The sequence below is a fragment of the Podarcis melisellensis genome (assembly GCF_964234715.1).
Source record: "Podarcis melisellensis genome assembly, chromosome: 15".
Taxonomy (NCBI): domain Eukaryota; kingdom Metazoa; phylum Chordata; class Lepidosauria; order Squamata; family Lacertidae; genus Podarcis; species Podarcis melisellensis.
Genome location: NC_138532.1, coordinates 37,585,739 through 37,607,050, shown reverse-complemented (window position 1 = coordinate 37,607,050; position 21,312 = coordinate 37,585,739). Strand labels below are relative to the sequence as shown.

Below are 21,312 nucleotides of genomic sequence, written 5' to 3'. Positions count from 1 at the left end.
GTGGAACCGGCTGCTGTTTGCATCTCGGGATGATGGAGGATTCCCATGCAAACAGAGACTGCTGCAGTTCATGTTTTCGTCTGTAGTCAGGAACGGAAATAATGCAGTTATACAAATCTATGGTGCGGCCGTATTTGGAATATTGTTCTCAGTTGTGGTTGCCTCACTTCAAAAACAGTATTGTGGACTTGCAAAGGGTTCAGAAAAGGGCGACCCAAACGATCAAGGGGATGATCCCCTTTGGGTCTTTTTAGTTTGGAGGAAAGGTGAATAAGAGGTGACATGATGCAAGTTCATAAAATGATACATGGCATAGAGCAACTAGATAGAGATAGGTTTTTCTCCCTCTCTCATCAAACTCTCATCCACTGAAGCTGAACGCTGGAACATTCAGGACAAATAAAGGAAAGTTCTTGTTCATGCAGCACAGTGTTAAACTATGGTACTCCCTGCCACAGGAAGGACTGGTGGCCACCAACCTGGATGGCTTTAAAAGAGGATTAGACAAATTGGTAGAGGAGGAGGCTATCAGTGGCTACAAGCCATGCTGGCTATACTCTGTCTGCACCATCAGAAGCAAGAATGCTTCTGAAAACCAGTTGCTGGAAACCGCAGGAGGAGACAGTGCTTTTTTACTCGGGTCCTGCTTGACCATTTCCCACAGGCATCTGGCTGGCCACTGTGAGAACAGGATGGTGGACTAGATGAGCCACTGGCCAGATCCAGCATGCTCTTCTTATGAGCCAAGCCAATGTGATCTGCGTTCCTCCATGCAGTGCTGTTTTTAAGTCTCAAACAATATGTAATTAATGACTTTATTTCAGCACATTGTGACATTTCCTTTACCTTGAAATAAGTGCTAAGTTAAAAAGCAGACAGTGAGATGGAATAATGTAGTGTTTAGCAGAAACTGAACTGCAGAGGAACAGAAACATTGCTGGTCTTAATGGATACAGGACAGAATGGAAATCACTGCCTTCTGACATCCCATTTTGCATCCTGATATCCAAGATGAGGGGCAGCACAGCTCTTGTCTGCAAAGCATGGGGGAGAGAGGTTTGAGCCCCAATTTGAGGAAGGGCTGAGCCCCTGGCCCACTTTGACTTGGGATCGCTCCCCGATTTGAGGAGGTGTGTTTGCATCCTTGACAGCCTCTCCACCCCCGGGTTCAGTTACCTGCTCACTACCCTCTCTTTTTAAAAACCCTGTCCTAATGAAGACACTAACCTGTGTATACAGTCATAATTGCCTCTTGCCGCCCTCTCTGACTTTCATGCTCCAATGAAGGGGCCGTGAAGGGGAATTCCCAGCCTTGAGACGCTCGGTTATTAGCAGCTGCGAGCCGAGCCAAGATCTGAAATATAGCAGAGCCTGGGTCCCTGTGGCGTTCTTTCCTCATTTTTTCCTCTCCTTCTTTGGCTTTGAGCCCTCTTCCACGAGTTGGCCTCTCTCGCGTGTGCCAGTTAAGGGAGCCTACGCTACTTTCCTCTCCCTTCTCTCGAAATCCTGGCACAGCGGAGAGACCAGATCTCGATGGGTGTTCTCAGACTCCTGCCTCGGCCTTCAGAGTTTGTTGAGTTTCTTTTCATAGAACCATAGTTGGAAGGGACCCAAAGCACCATCTAGTCCAACCTCCTGCAATTCATTGTGTGGAGATTTTCCTTCCACAAAAAAACAAGGACCCTGTTTTTGTTTTTTGCAGGTGCATTCTGCAACATGCTACTGACACAAAAATAATAGTTTGCCACTTAGGTCTTCAACCAGTGGGTCAGGACAAAGCTTTTGCCACCATGTTGGTGTCTAGATAAAGCTCGCCAAAGCACTCTATGACGTGTCTGGGCTAGATGTAAATGTCTGATGTGACACTCATTTTAGCAATTTCTGTGAGTGCTGTGTTGTGGCAAAGGAAAGGCATGAGCCTTTTCCAATAAGATACGCATTTCTGATCAGTCATATCCCCCACTTTCCTGTGGCTACGCCTGCAGTGCGGGAGTTCTCTATGGAGCAAGGGCACTCTGTTCACTTTCTAGTCTGCTCCTGTGGCTTTTCGAGACTCCTCATAAAATGGAATTTTGCTTGGAACGCTGTGGGTTAAACCGCAGAGCCTAGGACTTGCCGAACAGAAGGTCGGTGGTTCGAATATCCACGACAGGGTGAGCTCCCGTTGCTCGGTCCCTATGCCAACCTAGCAGTTCAAAAGCACGTCAAAGTGCAAATAGAGAAATAGGTGCCGACCCAGCGGGAAGGTAAACAGCGTTTCTGTGTGCTGCTCTGGTTCACCAGAAGTGGCTTAGTCATGCTGGCCACATGACCTGGAAGCTGTACGCCGTCTCCCTTGGCCAACAAACCGAGATGAGCGCCGCAACCCCAGAGTCGGCCACGACTGGACCTAATGGTCAGGGCTCCCTTTACCTTTAGCGTGCAGAAGTGTCAGCTGTGGTGAGGCAGCTTGGTTTCTGGAGGGAGAAGGGCTGCCATGTTTGTTTGTTTGTTTGTTTGTTTGTTTTTGATTCATTTCATTTCTATACCACTTCATATCAAATATATTTTTTTTTAAATCTCAAAGCGGCTTACAATCTGCATTAAAACATCAAATAAAACAGTCCAGAATTAAACGTTATGGAAGAAAGTCAAATATAAAGTATACATTCAAAGCAGCATAATCAATGGGAGACTAAAATATTATCTTAAAAGATTCCAGAAGGAAACATTACAAAGGAGGTCAAGTGCAGAATGCACATGTAACGCAGCAAAGTTAAACCCCCCCCAATTAATCTCAACATTTCAAATGAAAACCTTACTAATGGAAATCAAATATAAAACACATGTTTAAAACAGCATAGTTAGCAAGAGACTAAAAATATTTTCTTACAGCTGTTGCTGTGCTGCCAATGGTGGTACATGGCTGGTGGCAGCTGTGGAAGATCAGGCTTCGCTGACCTGGGCCTGCACTAAGAGACATCCAAGATGTCTCTGGCCTCTAACAGCTTCAGCTTTTGTAGCTGGAGTCAGTCCGGGCCTCGCCCTCCCAGGCCAAGTGGGAGAAGGCCTGCAAGGCAGGGAGCACGTCATCCAGGACTCACAGCCAAGATGGTCATCCTCACTCCTCTCCCTGCAACTTGAAATTTGGTTGGGTCAGGGGAAATCCGGTAGGAGCACAGGAAGCTGCCTTCTTCCAAGTCAAGACCACTGGTCCATCTAGTTCTGTTTTGTCTACACTGACTGGCAGCAGATCTGGTGTTTCATGGAAGAATCTCTCCCACTCCTACTTGGAGATGCCCAACAAGGGTTGGGCCTAGGCAGAGCAGATGCTCTAATAGTCTGCTACTAGGTTTCAAAGCTTTGCCTTAATATGCCTCCCCCCCCTGTTGTTGACCCTGCAGGAATGATATCCAGAATTCCAGTGGCCCCCAAGCGCAAAGGCGGTACCGGAACTGGAATCCACCGTTGCTAGGCAACCTTCCTGATGACTTCCTTCGCATCTTACCCCAGCAAATGGAAAAGGTGCAGGTAGGGTGGATATAACTTTCTATATTTGGGCTATGAGTTCAAAATACCGACAAGGTCTGTTCAGTGTTTCAGCCTTTCAGGGCATTAGATAGCTCAGCAACTTGGGATTGTGTGTGTGTGTGTGTGTGTGTGTGTGTGTTGCCACAAGCTCTTGAAACACACTTCAGCTCTTCTCAATTTGCATATAGGCCTTAATAGGTCAAGTACCACCCGCTGAACAATATAAATGCTTCTTGTTCCCTGATCTCAGCAACTTAGGAGTCATAGAATTGTAGAGTTGGGAGGTACCAAAAGGGTCATCTAGTCCAACCCCCTGCAATGCAGGAATCTTTCACCCAAGGTGGGGCTCGAACCCTTGACGCTGAGATCTCATGAGTCTCATGCTCTACCACCTGAGCTATCCCTCAGGTCCTTGCTGCTTCCTGCCGGCCTCCATTGCCTTCCCCCTCTTCCGCCTTCTCCATCCTGCCCTGCTTGACCCAGAAGTAGCTGTGTCTGACACTGTCATGCCTCCAGTCGTAGAAGTCCCTTTTCCTGCCCTTTTGGGTTAGTTTTAGGAGCAGGGTTCAGATCTAAGCTTCAAGTAACACATTCAATTTTATATGTAATCATAGTATCCCAGGGGGGTATTTTATTACTTGTAACCGTTCCAGATCAGATTGGATGGCAACCCTGTGAACCTGATCTTTAAAAGATCTGTTTCAGCAAAGGAGGATTCAGGAGAGAGGATAACTCCCAAGGAAAACCAATAATGTTGAATGTAGTGTGCAAGCCTTTAGAGGCGGCTTCCTCAACCTCAGCCCTCTAGATGTTTTTGGCCTACAACTCCCATCATCCCTAGCTAGCAGGACCAGCGGTCAGGGATGATGGGAATTGTAGTCTCAAAACATCTGGAAGGCCGAGGTTGAAGAAGCCTGCTTTAGAGGCAGGCAAGTTGTTGCTATGGTTGTTGTTTTTTATTTATAGTGTTTATATCCCACCCTTTTCTCCAAGGAGCCGTACATTGGTCTCTCTCCCCACACTTTATCATCACAACAACCCTGTGAGCTAGGTTAGGCTGAGAGGCAACAACTGGCCCAAAGTTGCCCTGTGAGCTTCATGGCTGAGTGGGGATTAGAACCCTGATCTCCCAGGACCTAGTCCAACACTCTAACCATTATGCCACACTGAGTTCAAAAGCTGAGCCTTTTCATTTGCCCCAAGAGAGACAGTTTAGGTGGTGCTGTGTTTGGAAGAGAGGAGACTTGGGGGTTTAGGGCCAAGCTGGACATCCAGTATCAGATGCCCATCTCAAAATGTAGTCTCCCACCAAACATCTGAAAAGTGTTAAATTTGGAGTGTATGATCTGGAGAGGAAATGCCGTGGGCAAGAGAACAGCACTTTACCCTGTTTCCTGCATTCCTCTCCCCCAGTTCCCCCCCTCCCCGACCAAATCACACACTCCCAGTCCTACTTTTTAGAGTAGGCAGAGATCTGGTTCTCCACTGAACATCTAGTTCGTTTATTATGTGGACTGAAAAATGAAGCCTTGTGGATTAGAGTCCTCGGAGTGATAGCTTCACGTGTTATCTTTTGGGGGAGGGGCGGTAAAGATGTACACGCAAGATTTTTTTTAAAAAGTATCTATTTAAAAGAAAGTATGAATGCCGCAAACCTAGGTTAGCAAAATGCATGCATCATACAGGTGCAGCCATCGGGGGGGGGGGTGTGCACTCTGATGGGTTGGGGCTCTGGGCTCTGGGTCACTGTGGTGGTCATGGGTTTGCTGCCCTGTGAAGCCTGCAGTCCCTAGCCATTCCTTCTCTCTATATACGCAAATGCCACCTCCAGAGTCCACAAAGCTGCCACCAAAAAACAGCAAGCCCAGGAAGCCAGAGGCCCCATGGCTCGTTGGACCAGGAGAGGAAGTGGAAGCAGTATCTAGAAGATGAGCGGATCGCGCTTGTTCTGCAGAATGAGGAGTTTATGAAGGAGCTGCAGAGGAACCGGGATTTCCTCCTGGCCCTTGAGAGAGGTAATTGCATATTTCAGAATCTTATGGTGCTTTGTTTGTTTGTTTGTTTTTTGGTAGGAATGTGGATTTTATTTTAGCCAACCAATTTTATGAACGGTCCCCCTCCCCGTTTTATTTATGTTTTTATTACTGTTGTCATTTTTGTACAGTGTGCTCTGCTGCATTTTTTAGGAAACAGGTGTTTTATATATATGACAACACACATAAAATAACATTCCTCAACACAAAGTCTTATCTGAGGCAGAGCAGCAAAAGCCTATCAGTATAGAAAGGTCTTGACCTGGCATAGACAAACTCGGCCCTCCAGATGTTTTGGGACTACAATTCCCATCACCCCTAACCCCTGGTCCTGTTAGCTAGGGATCATGGGAGTTGTAGTCCCAAAACATCTGGAGGGCTGAGTTTGCCTATGCTTGGTCTTGACTGACCAATGGCAAATGGCAGAGAGAGGGCCATTTGACTCCTCAAGCGGCAAGGAATTCCATTGAGGATTGACCTGAATGCAAGGCAGCAGTCTCCCACTGAGCTACGGTGCCTGAATGGAAATCAAGCTCAGACCACAGCAGGGAAAGTGCCAAATCCTGACCACTTGACTGCCAGTTTGTGACACTCATGCATTTCCTTCTCTTACTTTTTTGGTCGCCATCTAGATCGATTGAAGTATGAGTCGAAGAAATCCAAGATGAGCAGCGTTGCCCTCACTAATGATGTTCCTTTCACCTCTGTAATATCAGGTATTACCTTCCAATAGTTTTCCCCCCTAAAGGACAGATGTTAGCTTTGTGGTCAGCTGCCAGAATGTAAGGGTGCAAATCCAGTAAAAAATTATTCCAGTTCAATCAGTACTTAGGTTACTTTGACTATGCAGGGGTGTCCAATGACTGGCTCAAGGTCACTCAGAGAGCTTTGTCTTCATGTAAGAATTTGAACCTGAGTTTCCCCCAGGCCTTGTTTGACACCAACAGTTAAGCTGTGTATGGGGAAGCTTTCTTTTGACCATTTGGCACATTTTGAATTTTGAGAGAGTGCTGGGGGTGCCAGTCACAAAATGGCTGCTATGGGGGGGCGTGGCATAACACAAAATGGCTGCCGATGGTAACACAGAATTAGACAGTCACTCATGACAAATTTAGGCTTACCATGGGAAGTCGGCTTTGTCCTGCTGGTCCAGGTCATGGAGATCACACAGTATTGATTTTACACATGGAGACACATTCTCTTTCTGTCTGATATAACAGGGAGCATTCTTCTTCTTCTTCAGCAGAAATAAACCACACCATGTGGACTCCCATTTCACAGAAATAGCTTAGAAGAACCTGCACCTTTTTGCACCGAAACTTCCTTTTTAGGAAGACTAGAGACCTTTTTAAAAATGAAAGCTCAGCATTGGGGATCTTGCCCTGGGGCAACAGTGAAAGCCTCCACAGGCATCAGTTGCACCCATAGGTGCCAGTTTGGACATGCCTGGTTTTGTATCTCTTGGGCATCTGGGGCAAATAGCTGGTGTGACACGACAAATATGTTTTCAACTCTTGCCCTGTACATTTGCAAGGAAATGCTCATAAGTATCCTTTTGCTTTAGACTGTTGGATCAGGACTTAGTCTTCCCTGCCCTCCCCCCACTCCAGATCCTCCAAAATCCCATGAGGAATGGGCACAAAATGGTGAGCAACCTGCTCTGGTCCCCAGTCATAGTAAGCATGGATTCCTCCTTCCTTTTCATCTTTGAACAAAGGGGATATTGCCTCGCTGGCAGAACGAGGAAATAATCCTGCTTAACCTTCACTACCCGAGCTGAGCGGCAGCCTCGGAGGAGGGAATTAGAGCCACTGTCTGTCGCTATCACATGAAAACCGTGGAACCGTCGGGGCCTAGCCAAGTATTATAAAGAGACTGCTTTGTCTGAGGATGCTAACGGCAATTGATGCTACGCTGCAGGCAGTGGAATCTGGTCTGTCTGGGCAAATGGGGCATAGCTCAGCATGTCCCCTTCCCATGCCTTATCGCTTACAACTAGTCTGCGGGTGGCCCTGCCTGCCACTTTCCTCCTCCTTAGTGTCCGAGTTGCCCCTTTAAGATCTCAGCAGGAAGATGGAGGCAAAACTAGAATGAGCCGGCTCTACCTGTCTTTGTCTCTGGCGCCACCTGCTGTTGGGCTCCCTACCTTCTGCCCTACCAATTCCCAGAGGGCACCAGCCACGGCTGGATTCAGGGGCAAAAAGGCTGTTTAAGAGGATTGGGGCATTCTGGGCATACCCAGGGACGCGGACTTATAAAAAATATTGGGGGGGGGGGGGCGGGAAAGCTCATGAATAATAAATAAGCTCATGAATATGCAAATAAAGTGGCGCCGCCTCCTCGTGAGCGAATAGGGGAGAGCGTGCTGCGCCTATTAATCAGCTCCAAAGGAAATTGGGTGGAGCTTTTGCTCGGGAGGGAGGGCAGGAGGCATGCAGCCCGCCCCTCCCTGTGCATTTTGGGCTGGGGGAGGGGCGGCGATGGCGCTCTGCTGGAGGGGCGCCGGAGATTATTGGGGGGGCAGAGCCCCCCCAAACGAATTTTTGAGGGGGCTCGGGCCCCCTCAAGCCCCATGGAGTCGGCGCCTATGGGCATACCCCACTATCAGACCTCACAAGAGCCAAATTTGGTGTTAAATGCCAAAGAGTTGCGAGGAGATGCTCTCTGCTTCTTTAATTATTTACTATTAAGTTCCTAGTCCTTGAGGCTGGAAATGCTGCACTGCGTGATCTGGAGAAAAATGGACAAATACAGTTTCCTCCCCTATCATTCAGCAGCCAGGCTGCTCACTGGGGCAAGGCGATTGCAGATATAGCACCAATCCTGGCCCAACTTCATTGGCTGGCAGTTAGTTTCCAAGCCCAATTCTATGTGCTGGTTTTGACCTATAAAGCCTTAAACAGCTCAGGACCGCAATACTTCAGGGACCGCCTCTCCCCACATGAACCAACCTGGACCCTGCAATCATCTGAGGCACTTCTTCATGGGTGGCAACATGAGAATGGGCCTTTTCTGTGGTGACTCCCTGCTTGTAGAATGCTCTCCCCAGGGAGGTTCACCTGGCGCCTTCATTACCTATCTTTAGGCACCAGGCAAAAACATTTCTCTTCACCCAGGCCTTTGGCTAATTAAACAATATATGACCTTTCAAACTGTGTGTGTGCCGGGGTGTGTGTTGTTTTTTGTTACTACGTTACGTATTTTTTTGTTTTTATATCGCAAACTGCTCTATGATCCTTGGATCCTTGGCAGTGTAGAAATTTAATGAGAATCATAATAAATGGCAACATGCCTAACATGTTTAACCCCCTCTCCATTTTTCAAAATGCACACGATCGGCTTTCCAGCCACAATACCCCTGACTTTTAGCATTTTGTTTTAACTGCACGCTGAAAAAACACACATTGAAAATTCGCCTCTGTTTCCTCAGCGTTGTGTTTTAATCCCGAGTTTGTTTTGCCTTCCAGACGATGTAGCTCGCTCCAGTGGTGCCGTCTCCGATGATGCCTTATTCAGGGACAAATTAAAACACATGGGGAAATGTGAGTTGTGTCATGGTGGGCAGCATGGCTGGATCTGGAGCTGCGGTGGGATTTCCCCCACCGGTCTGCATGAGTGAATGTATCGTAAATGCTGCACTAGACCACTGAATTACATTGACAGTATACGGGAATCTTAATACCTGCCTGTTACTGACTGGAGTTTTTGGGAGGGTGCATGTGACCCTTGCAGTATACAATGCAGGCAGGAGCTTTTGCCAGCACAGAGGGGTGAATGGGGATGACTGCACAGTCAGCTCAGGCTTTTGGATCCATTTTCCTGGCCACGACATTTGGCAGAAAGCTAGGTGCGGAATTCAGTATCCCGAGAAGATCGCGTCTTTTATTTTAAACAGGTTCCCAGTCTTTAAGGCTAGAACCTAACCCTAATTTCAAAAGCCAGAGTGAGTAGGGTTTCCAGTGGTCTTTGATTTAACAATCCCTAGAGCAGTGTTTCCCAACCTTGTGCCTCCAGCTGTTTTTGAACTACAACTCCCATCATCCCTGACTAGCAAGACCAGTGACAAGGTATGATGGGAATTGTAGTCCAAAAACAGCTGGAGGCACAAGGTTGGGAAACACTGCCCTAGAGATACTGCATGGTTACATACTCTTTCTCCTTTAAAAAACAACCACAAACCTTTATTTCCACCCCGCCCCTCCTTTCCAGCTACACGCAAGAAGCTCTTTGAACTTGCCAGGGCTTTCTCAGAGAAGACCAAAATGAGGAAATCGAAAAGAAAACAGTTGTTGAAGCATCAAGTGTATCCTTCCATGTGAAGTCTTGCTATTGTGTCTTGAGGGTGCTACATTCCCTGCAGTTCTGAGCACATTTAAAGTACATGGTTTTCCCCGAAGAACCCTGGAAACTGTACTTTTACCCCCACCGTTACAGTTCCCATGGTTCTTTGGGGAAAACCATGTGTGTAAAATACGCTTTAAATGTTTGATGTGCATGTGACCCTCAGAACCTCATCCCCCTTGCATTCTAGTGTGAGGTTGGCCATGCCAGCCAAGTTATGTTGCTGGCACAGAGCTGGCTTTCTGCACTCAGGTTCCTTGTGGCATGGCCCAGGGGTCAAGAGGGGCTTCCCTTTGGGTTTTCTCCACTGTCCATGCCTACCCCAAGAGCAACCAGTGAGCTTTGTGCTTGAGCAGGGAGTTGAACTCATTTCTCCTCCTCCAACTTGCAAGTCACCGTGCTAAATCCCTGTGCTGTGATAGACTTCAGCAGCTCAGCTGAAAATGTAATAGACCTAGATTTACAACACACTTTGCTTGTTCTTGCTGATGTCACCATCAGACCAGCTGGGGTTGGTGTTCACTGGCAATGGTAGGGCTGATGGCAGGGAAACCAAACAGTAGGCAGAGCCAAGGAAAGGCAGGGCCTGCTCATTCTAGTTTTGTCCCCATCCTCATCCCTGCTGTATACGTAGTTGCGAACCTGCTTCTTGGTCTCAGAATTATGGTATTTAAAGAGGTGGCCAGGTGCATAGAGAACAAGCAGCTTTCCAAAATATATAATAGTTGATGACGATGCAGTGTGTCTTGCGAATCTTTGGATTCCCAGTTGAGTTTGCAGATCACTGAGTGGAAGACAATCTTGCACATGTGTGTGCGCACACACAGAGGAACCCTAGCTTTGGCTTCTACTCTCCCAGGGCTGAGCCATAGCCATGTAAATTATGGTTCTGGAGCTCAGATCATCTGAGGCCTGGCATAGATTGTGCCCTCAACATGCCATTGGTTTCCTCTTTTTCCCTCCTTAATTGCAAGTGCAGGATGGGAACAGCAGCTTCGACAGCTAATCTTCTTGATGACGTTGAAGGACATTCATGCGGTAAGGCCTGTTTCTAACGTGAGTGCTACCTTTGGGTTGGTCCCAGCTAAGCTCAGTGTGCTGATTTACTTGTGATCTCAGCTCATAAGCCTACTGCTTGGACTGATTCACCCTTTTAAGACCCTTTCAAACTGTATATAACAATGCCTGATCCTTTATTGGTGTAGACTTTTGCATAGCTCAAAAACCTTGCCCTATATCTTCACCTGTGGAGGCTGGTCTAACACAAGATTTCCCAGTCCCCCTGCTTATTCTGTGCTCTCTCTCTCTCGATTGTTCTGTGGGGCCCATGTGACAGCAGCTCCACATAACTGCAGAGTGAGCTGCTTCTCACCGGCAGGTTTCCATATTCTCTTGCCTTCCTCTGCCTTTCAGATGAAGAAGGCCAAGCAAGAAGGCGACAGCTACACACAGAAGATGAAACATCAAAAGAAGCACAGTAAGGTGAACAGTATTTGGAGATTAGGGAGAGGGATGTAGCTCAGTGGCAGAGCATCTGCTTTGTATGTGGAAGGTCTTGGGTTCAATCCCTGGCATCTCCATATAGAGCTGGGGAAGATTCAGTGTCTGAAAACCCTGGAGAGCCACAGGTATTCAGTATAGACTAGGTGTGGAGAAGCTTTGGCCTGCCAGATGTTGCTGAACTACAATGCCCATCACCCTTGACTGTCAGCCATGCTTACCCAGGGATTATGGGAGGTAGTTCAACAGCATCTGGAAGACCAAAGGCAAGCTTCCTCAAACTTGGCCTTCCGGGTGTTTTGGGACTACAACTCCCATCATTCCTGACCACTGGTCCTGTTAGCTAGGGATGATGGGAGTTGTAGCCCCAAAACATCTGGAGGGCCGAGTTTGCCTATGCCTGGCCTAAGGTTCCTCACATCTAGGGTAGACAATACTGAGGTTATATGCACTTTGGGTTGGATTCCTATGCAGAACTTTTGCCTTGGGTTCAGTATTGATATTCCATTAAAAAAAAGATGTTTCCAGAAGGTGGGTGTTCTTTTTTTTCTATTTTTTTTTTCTATTGACCCTTCCAGTTTGAGCCACTAAAATCCGCTGTCTTGGTCATAGTATGGTGCTAAAGGGCAGCAAGAGTGGTTTGAATTCTGGTTTTGGGGTGGCACAAAAAACACCTGAAGTTTTAAATGTTTTATTCTGCTTTTAATGTTCTGTTGAAAGCCGCCCAGAGTGGCTGGGGAAACCCAGCCAGATGGGCGGGGTAGAAATAATAAATTATTATTATTATTATTATTATTATTATTATTATTATTAAGCTCAATTTTACTAAGCATTGAAATCTGCCCTCCTTTGTCTTCTAGATCCTGAGCTGGCCAATATATATATTTTTAAAGAAAAGGTGAATAATAGGAGAATTAGAAGATGTCAGAGAAGCACGATGGGGTCAGGTGCTTTTGTCCTCCCCTGGAGCTGTCAGATGCTTCCCGAAGCCCAAGCTTTTTATAACGCCAGGCAAATGGTTGGTCCTTTCTTAGCAGCTGGGTTCGAAAACAGGTACCGGTTGGTTTTTCCTCCTCCTCCAATATGAAGAATCACCAGCCCAAAAGGAGGAAAGAAACAGAGATCTGATTTTACAGCTGACCTGATTTTTTTTTTCTACGTCAAATCTTTGCAAACTGCAGAATGGATTTTCGAGATCTTAAGGATGGGTCAAGGACCTTTTTTTATTTGTTATATACTGTAGCGTTCAGACGTCTGAACGAAGGGCGGGGGGAGATGCCGTTCAAATGTGGATTCTGGCCTGGTGTTTTTAAACCATATCTCTTTAACTAACAGATGACCTTTCTCCAGCCACAGGATGGCCTCAGAATTTCATTGTATCATTGATGATTATCATTACATAATTATTGCTGCTAACAGAAAACAAGCCCAAATCAAGAGATTGGATGGTCAGGATGTTATAAACTTCTCTCCACATTAAAAAAAAGAGAGAGTGTTTCTGCTGATTCCAACTAACAACCAGAAATGCCTCACAGTGGATTAATCCCCTGCCCTTGGTCCTTGTTTATTATTATTATTTTTAAAGTGGGCCTCGGAATCGCCGTCCCTCCAGCTAGAAACCACTTTCATCCCGTTGCTTCAGCGTGGCCCCTCTCCTAACTATGTGTTCCTTGTATTGCTGAAAATTATGATTGGAAAATAGGATTGATGTAAAGGGTTGTACTCTGTATGTGTTTCTGTGAATAAGGCATTCTTCATGTGATGGTTGTGAAAGCCATGTGGTTTTTGTCCCATGTTGCTCAGGTGATGCTTTGAAAGCCTGGAGCCAGTCGATAATTAAGTAGGAAGGAAGCACGCAGTTGTCCTCGCCCACTTAGGGACAGGCTTTTGAATGCTACCTTGGTGCTTTATGACAAGGCCATATGTGAGGGGACTCTTCACAAGAGGGTCCTTCTAGGACAGAAGTCTTTGGTTCCTCTGATACAGCGTCTGGCTGGCGTCCCCTGGAACTGGGGATGGGCACAGAAGACAGAGAGGGCAGACTGAACTTAGTGGGGGCAGTGTCTCGTTTGCCATAATGGCAAATGACCCTTTGTCAGGCCCACCATGCCTGTTGCTTGTGACTGCCAAGGTTTGATATGACACAGACACTCATCCTGCCATTCAGAAGTGACACTGACCATAGAGATCTGAGTTGTTTTGGTGGTTTTTTAATGCCCATCCAAAGTGGTGCCAGCAGCAGAACCTGTGCCTGTTGCTTTAAATCACAGGCGCAGAATGCCCAGCCGGGCTCTAACAAGAGGGAGGGGAGGGGGGATAGCAACAACCCAAACCCTCAAAACCCTGAATGAAGGTTTGTATGTTCTCCAGCACAGAAGTGACGTCAGTGCAACTTAGACAAAAGTTCAGCCTCTTGGACTCTCTCCGCAGGGCTGTTTTGTACGGGATCCAAGTTTCCAGGGAGAGTTGGGAGAAAGCAGTATTGCTTAAAAAGATCCCCAAACTTGAGGGGCTGCCAGGCAGAAACGGTTCCCTTTTGGGGAGGGGAACTGGGGTAAGCAGAGAGAGAGAGAGAGAGAGAGAGAGAGAGAGAGAGAGAGAGAGAGAGAGAGAGAGAGAGAGAGATCCTCAGGATAAGACAACCCCCCCTCACCCAAAGCCGTCTTTGAGGCTAAGCATCAACTAGTTGCCAAGGAGAAACCTGGAGGGTGGCCACTGGAAATAAACAGCCAGAGAAGTAGAAAAGCCTTCCAGCCTCTCTCCCTCTCCCCTCCTTCCCCGTGGGTTCCTAGCTGAATAAGCCACCGGCTGTTCCTCTTTTGACATCTATTGCTGGACTTTCTCTCTCTCCCTCTCTCTATCTGAATGCTTGGAAAGGACTCAAGTTCTGGAATCGGATCTGCTAGTTTGAAGGCTCCATTGCTTCGTGGCTTAACTTTTTAAACTTTCCATTTTATTTTTATGACGCAGACAGAAGCCTTGCTGCATGGCAAGGGAAGCTGCTCCTTTAGGGGTGAATGGGGGCATTGCCCCCCCCACCTCAGTTTGTCTTCAGCCACCCCCCCACCTGCCTGCTTTCTTAAGAACAACCTGTTTGGGGCAGGGAGGGGTTGGCCTGCCAGTAGCGTTGCCCCCTTACAGAACAGCAGGGAGGAGAGAACGAGAGCAAAACCAGAATTAGCTGGCTCTGCCTGTCGTTGGCTCTGGCACCCCCTGCTGCTGGGCTCCCTGCCTTCCACCCCACCACGAAGGCTGCACGGGGAAGAGGACATGTCAAGGGTACTTGCCCTTCCTCAGGACACGCTGCCTGTTGTCTTTATCCCTCTAGCCTCCAACAGTGTAAAAAGCCATGCAGACAGCTTTCCCCAAGAGGTGGGGAAATGGCCTCACCTGTTTTGAGCGAAATGACTATACGGGATTCATGGAGTTGCTGCATTTTCTCCCTGCCAGACTTCCTGTGCCTTTAATGCTCTAGCTGGCAGCTAGGTGAGGAAGGGGCATAGCTCAGCAGCAGAGCACCTCCAGGCAGAAGGACCCAGGTTCAGTCCCTGGCATTTCCAGGCAGGGCTGGGAATATCCCTTGTTTGAAACCTGGAAATCCTGGAGCGAGACATTCCTGAGCTACATGGACCAACAGTCTGACCTGATATGAAGCAGCTTTCTATGGCCCTAAGGTTGCAGGTGGAAAGGAGGAATGGGCCAGGGTCCTGTTGTATTACTACTTCAAAATGGGCTGTTGCAAAGTTTCACAGCCAAAGTTCCCAACAAATGTCCTTGACTCTGGGTTGGCAGTTTTTAATTTTTGCAGGGTGAATGGGTGGGAAGGGATACTTCTCAGGCAGGAGGGTGGTTTTTGCCTCGGGGTTTCTGGCTGCTGTTCCTTACCGACTTCTGCCAGGAGGTTGTTCTTCCAGCTCTTGCTCCTTAGCAAGCTTTGCTTCTCCATCCTGCCCTCATTGGCTTGACCAGGACTCCTTTCTCGGAGCTATGGCTCAATCGGTTCCTTCTGCCATTGCAAATTCTTTGCTTCCCTGTTGTCCTGCTTTATTTTTATTTTTTTACATTTAAAACCTCAGGTCAATGTGGTCGCTCCTCTCTGCCTGGCCCTTGAGACTTTTCCGCAGGCAACACCCTCTCACCAGCCTTCCTTCACACCCTGCTTGGGTGTGTTTGCTTGGGTGGAACATGTCTTTGTTCTTGCTTGCTTGACTGGATGAAAGAGGGAGAGGAGGGGTGAGTAGAAATCTCCTGTATGAAGGTAAAATCTATACTCATCCACCTACTTTTGTCCCTGGTCCCTGCCCACCACTGGCACGTGGCCCCTGGAAGGTTGCCAATGAGGACATGCAGCTCTTAGATTGAAAAGGGTTCCTTGCCTCTGTTTTAAAACAAGTGCTGGCTGCCCCTTGCTGTGATTGACTGATAGTTTCAGCATACAAATGAGAATCTGGGTACATTTGTTCAGCTCCCATGAAACCCTGCAGTCCTTGTGAGTCTACACAGATGAAGCCTGGGCTGTTTCAAGCAGGTGTGGGGAACCTGTGCCTTCCAGATGCTGCTGAACTGCAACTCCTATCACCCCTGGCCATTGCCCATGTTTCTGGGGCTGATGGGAGTTGTGGTTCAGCAACAACTGGAGGGCCAAAGGTTCCCCATGCCCAGCTTAGAGGCCGGGGAAATTTCTTTTTTGGAGAACCCTCCGGGCTGTTCAACAGTATTGCAGCCTGAAAGGGCACACCCACTCCAGATGACCCGTTTATTGAGCATTCATACTGATTTGCTTGCAATAAAGCTTATGCAGAGGTTAGACTACACCTGGCCTTTACTGAATACCCATTCTCATTTGTTTGTTTATGACAAGCATTTGTCTCGATTTGCTCGCGCAGCGTGTTTAACATCTTCCCCGCTAAGCATCTGCTTGTCCCACCTTTTCCATTGTGTTTCCCCATCACAACCCTAACTGCAAAAAAGGTCTGATCTTTCAAAAGATGGGTTTTTTGTGCTCAAGCAAACAGAGAGCTCTGATCCACTTCAGTTGCACAACTCTACGCTCCTGGTTCAACCTTGAATACATTCCTGCAGAATATATTGGCGGTCTGGATGCAACTGTGGCCCTGTGCCCTTCGGCAGGTGAGAAGACCAGGTGGGCAATGGGGCCAGGAATGCAGATGGGAGAAGCGTAGCTGAGTCCTCCTTGGTAGCTGGGATAGGTCTCTTAAAGAGAGGGTAGTTTCCTGGATTGGCCGGGCAAGAGCAATAAGGGATTTGCTCAATCCATATTTTCTGGGAGTTTCATGGATGGAAGGGAGCAACTGTTTCCAACAGAGGCTCCCATATAAATAACAGCACACACACACCCCAATGCCCAATGGATCAGGATTAGAACCCGGGTCCTCCACTTCTTCAGGTAGCTACACTGACATCCTTTTAAGCCTCGCACACTGAAGAATGTAGGCTACATGAGAGACAGAAGTCGGGGAAGGGCTATAGCTCAGTGGTGGAACACTTGCCTTGCATGCAGAAGGTCCCAGGTTCAATCCCTGACATCTCCAGGTAGGGCTGAGGACTCCCAACGAAAACCCGAGAGAAGCTGCTTCCAGTTAGTGTAGACAATACTAAGTCAGGTGGACTGAGGATGGATTCCGTGCAAGAAAGTTTGCTGTGTCGTTGCCAGGTTTGGAAAGCAATTGGGGAATGGCCAAAACAGAATAGTTTTGTATTCGTGCAGGTGGGTTGAAACTTTTCAGACATTTCCTTTAGCAGCCTCTGGACATTTGGACCAATTGAGCCCATGGGGCATATAGCCCAGAGGAATGAGGGTGTCATTTTTAAAGAATCTAATGTAAATGCATTTTAGAAGCCGCCAAGTTGGGTTCCTAAACCAAGCTGTATTTCTCTGACCACCAAACAATGTCCTGTCCTTGGTAATGTTTGTATTCCTTTCTTTAAAAAAAAGGGGGGGAGGGTTTTGTTTTTTTAAAAAGGAGACAAACCAACAAAAAGAAGAAGAGACTCCTGTGACGTTTGTGAGTGTTGCTATTTTAGAATTTATTTCCATACATGATTTTTTTTCTCTCTTAAAGATGTTTAATAGTAATTCATATAATAAAGTCATGTTGTACTCTCGTAATGCTTTTGGCTTTGTGAATCTCCACTGTGGTTTGCTTATTTGTTTTCAGAAAGGGGAACTCGAGGCAACTTGTTAAAACACAAACATTAAAAAGAAGTGCAAAAAGCAAGGACCATAGCTCAGTTGGTAGAGCACAAGACTCTTAATCTCAGGGTTGTGGGTTTGAGCCCCGTGTTGGGCAAAAGATTGCAGGGGGTTGGCCTGGATGACCCTCGTGGTCCCTTCAAACTCTACCGTTCTATGACTCCTTAACTTAGACTGCTCATTTAGAATACTGTATGGTGCAAGAACAGATTCAAAGGTCAAGCCCTCCTGCATCCCAAATGTTGGGTTTGGAAGAAGGGAGACAGACATCCTTTTTAGATATAGAATGTGGGCTTTGCACCGGCTGGTCTGTAATTAGAACAGTAGGAACCTAAATCTGGCTTACTGATATTCTTAGGATGTATCTCATAGACATTTCCTGGAAATACTGGAGGTATGAGAAGACTGCTTGTTCCAGTAACCTTGGTGTAGGTGTTCCAGCACATTAATCAAAGGGGATGGTTGGGAGTGGGTGAGAATACAACGGATATGATGTGAAGTGTTACATCTGGTGACATCTGGCGGACAAATCTCGGAAGTGCTGGTAAGCCTTCATCAAAACATGCACAGAGACCCGAAGACTAGGCCTCAAGCCTTCCTAGGCTGTGTAAAATGATGCCAAGCTAAACTTCCTGCGCTGTGCTCAGATGAAATCTTTCCTCACCAGAACTAGGCTTGGGAAAGCCAAGTTAGTTGCATAACCCTACTCTGCACAGCACTGATTGGCTAGGACCTGTAAGGTCACAAACTTGCTGCCCATCCCCAGAGTAACTTTGCGATGCTTTCGAAAGCAATTCCCTGCTTTTAATTACAAAGGCAAACAAACCAAAACCTAGAGCAACAAATAAGTAAAGCGAAGAAACAAATGAAGTGCCTGATTCAAGGTTTGGGAGATCTAATGTTCAGTTCCCCGCTCAGTCATGAAGCTGCATGACCCTGGGACATCTGTTAGCCTACCTGTCATGAGGATAAAATGGGGTGGGAGGAGCTCATTGGAAAAAAAGTACAAAAATGAATAATAAAAACCAGAATAAAATAATACTCATTTTGGTGGACACCTTTTCCAGCCATGCTTTCAGCCTGTTGATGTAACCCCAGGCCTGGTGGCTATATGTGCCCCCCTGGGTTTCTCTACCTGGCCCTCAGAACTTCCCTGCTCGCCACTCTTGCCTCCTCACACCTTCCTAGAGTGTTTTTGCCTGGCTGGAATGTGTCCTTGAACTCTGAGCATGCCTTTTGCTTGCCTGGATGGAGGACAAAGAGCATAGCTGTCAACTTACAGATTTGAAAATAAAGGACCAGCAGCCTTGAAAATAAGGGACCAGCAGCCAAAATAAGGGACCTGCAGCCTCACCTGTTCCAGGCACTCCAGTCTTCCTGTCCTCCTGCAGTCTGGTCAAACTCATGCTGGTAGCTTCGAGAACACTGTCCAACCAACTTTGTAACCAGAGGTTCAACTGAATAGAATCTGAATCACATGCACCACAAGGCCTATGCAGCCTTAACTTAATATGGCTCCCTGGCCTGGCTTTGCACTGCAAAGTTTGCAGCAGCACGTGCAACAAAATGGCATCCAGTATTCAAAAAACCCCTCAGCTTGCATTAACTAGCCACACACAAGGCATGCAAACTCCACCCCCAGTCGTTCTTAGACTTCTTATTGGGTGAGCAACACAGCCAAGCAACACAGTTGGAGCCTCCCTCCTCCCTGGCCGGCAGGGAGGGAGGGAGGGAGAGGAGCTGCTTCCTTTGAAATTTAAGGGACATCATTTAAGGGACATCCATCAATAAGGGACAGCAGTGGGACATGGCGCTGGAATAAGGGACTGTCCCTTCAAATAAGGGACACTTGACAGCTATGACAAAGAGGGCTGTGTGCAAGTGTGTGTAGAAACTAGCCTACAATACAAAGGTAACATTTGCCTTTGTTGCCCCGCCCACTTTTGCCTCTGGCCCTACCTACAAGAAGAGATTTGCAGGGTTTTCCTTCCCTGCTCTAAAGCATGGCATATGTCACCCAGAGGTGAGGCTAATATCTGGTGATCTATTAAAGTGTGTTTTTCCAAGTTTCCAAAGGGGTATACAGTTTAATCATGGATTGCAACAACCAAAACACAGTGTGTCCTAAAATATCATATAGCAATTTAATCACAATTCAATAAACCATGACCAGGCTTGCACTGTGCCCTTCTGAAATGTTTTTGCCTAGCTGAAATGTTGTGCTCGGCATGGGATAATGCCTTCTGCTTAACTGGATAGAGAGGGGGGTGTTTGTTTGTTTGTTTGTTTGTTCATATTGTAAACTACCCTGTGATCTTTGGATCATAAGGCAACTTAATAGTGATTTTTAAAAATACAGCAACCTCTGACTTTCCTATGGCTGGAATGTCCCATACTGTACAGAGGTCCTTCTCTGCCTGTAGCCACAACTTCAATCTTCTTTCTCTCTCACTGGCTGCCTTCCAGCTGTGAAACTCTCCCCTCCACCCACCTAACACACACCAATCTTCAATTCAAGCAGGTGGAGTTGTATCTGGAAGTCAGCAACCAGCAACTATCAAAAGCCAGCAATGCTCACTAAGCAACTGTTTTTAAAGCAATCAACGCCCATCTTTAGCAAAAGTGCTCAACAAGTCAAGCAGAGAAGGGGGGAAAGTCCCATCCTTCCTTGACATCCCTAACAATGTCTTCCTATTACGAGATAATTGCCACAAAGTGCACATCTATTTATGTTTATGCCGGGGAAACAAAGCTGACAGAAGCCTCATCAAGCCTTTCAGGTTTGGGAGCCATCTGGACTCTACGCTCGGCCATATGGTCTGAGCTTAAGGACTTTAATTTGTGTTAAGTTGCAAGGCACACCGAGCGTCTGTCCTCCTCCTCCTCCTCTACTCAGATGCGTTTCTTTCCTAATGGGAAGAAAAGTGGCATTTGCCAGCATCGCTGTTCCCTCTCACTGTCGCGCTCTGGGACTAATAAGCAGCTGAAATGCCTTCTGTCCTCGTAGAACCAGTTCATGTGCCCCTTCGCGATCATGAGGAGTGTGAAACGAAGGAGAGGAAGGGACCGCGTGGGCTGATGCCCGGTGGGGCTGGAGGGGCGGAAGGCAGAGAGCCCCACAGTGGGCGGAACCAGAGCCAAAGACAGGCAGAGCCAACTAAAGCCAGTTTGGCCCACCCACCTCCTCCCCCCAAGCTCCAAAAAGGCAACCCGAGGCTAAGAAGGAGGAAGCCCTGGTCTGGTTGCATGTAAGAAAGGGTGAGGTTGGCGGGGCAGTGCTCCATGGTGCAGCTTCTGTAGCCTTATGAGGCTTTGCCCTTGGGTGGGAAAAATATTGCGCCTAGGAAAGGGAAGTGGGAGTCAACAGACACTCAAGGAATAGTTTCGGAGAAAAGGCTTTTATTTCTACCATCCATGAACTGGTAGAAGGAGCAAGTGTGATAAGTCACAAAAAGCATGCACGAGTTCACAATCATGTGCACAAGCATATATACCCATTCCAGATCCCTCCCCCTTTCTCCTCCTTCCAGAGTCCTGCCCCATGAGTTCCTCTGAGCATGAACAGAAAGCTGTCTTGGGACTCTTGGACTCTTGGCACCCTTCCCAGGAAAGGGGTTTCAGAGTGTTCAGATATGTTTCAATCTCTTGTTCTGGCATGGTTCCCCGACAGAAAGTAAGTTGCAATGTGGTTCTTTAGCAAGGCCAGAAGGCATC

General features: G+C 47.3%; 1 protein-coding gene across 8 annotated transcripts in view; it reads left to right on the top strand.

The window, feature by feature from the left end:
* The window catches only part of CUEDC1 (CUE domain containing 1), a 61,572-nt gene extending 44,058 nt beyond the window's left edge, over positions 1–17,514 (top strand). For 5 of the 8 annotated variants that reach the window (XM_081890601.1, XM_081890602.1, XM_081890600.1 and 2 more), the window contains 9 exons: positions 3,384–3,510; positions 5,342–5,525; positions 6,176–6,259; positions 9,011–9,085; positions 9,753–9,846; positions 10,864–10,922; positions 11,298–11,361; positions 12,245–13,938; positions 13,981–17,514. In XM_081890601.1, the coding sequence (XP_081746727.1) occupies positions 3,384–3,510; positions 5,342–5,525; positions 6,176–6,259; positions 9,011–9,085; positions 9,753–9,846; positions 10,864–10,922; positions 11,298–11,361; positions 12,245–12,251 (694 nt within the window). In that variant the 3' untranslated portion in view covers positions 12,252–13,938; positions 13,981–17,514. Of the gene's footprint in view, positions 1–3,383; positions 3,511–5,341; positions 5,526–6,175; positions 6,260–9,010; positions 9,086–9,752; positions 9,847–10,863; positions 10,923–11,297; positions 11,367–12,244; positions 13,939–13,974 lie in introns of all 8 variants that reach the window. The other 3 variants (XM_081890604.1, XM_081890603.1, XM_081890606.1) reach the window with 3 other exon arrangements.
* The last annotated feature ends 3,798 nt before the right edge of the window (positions 17,515–21,312 follow it).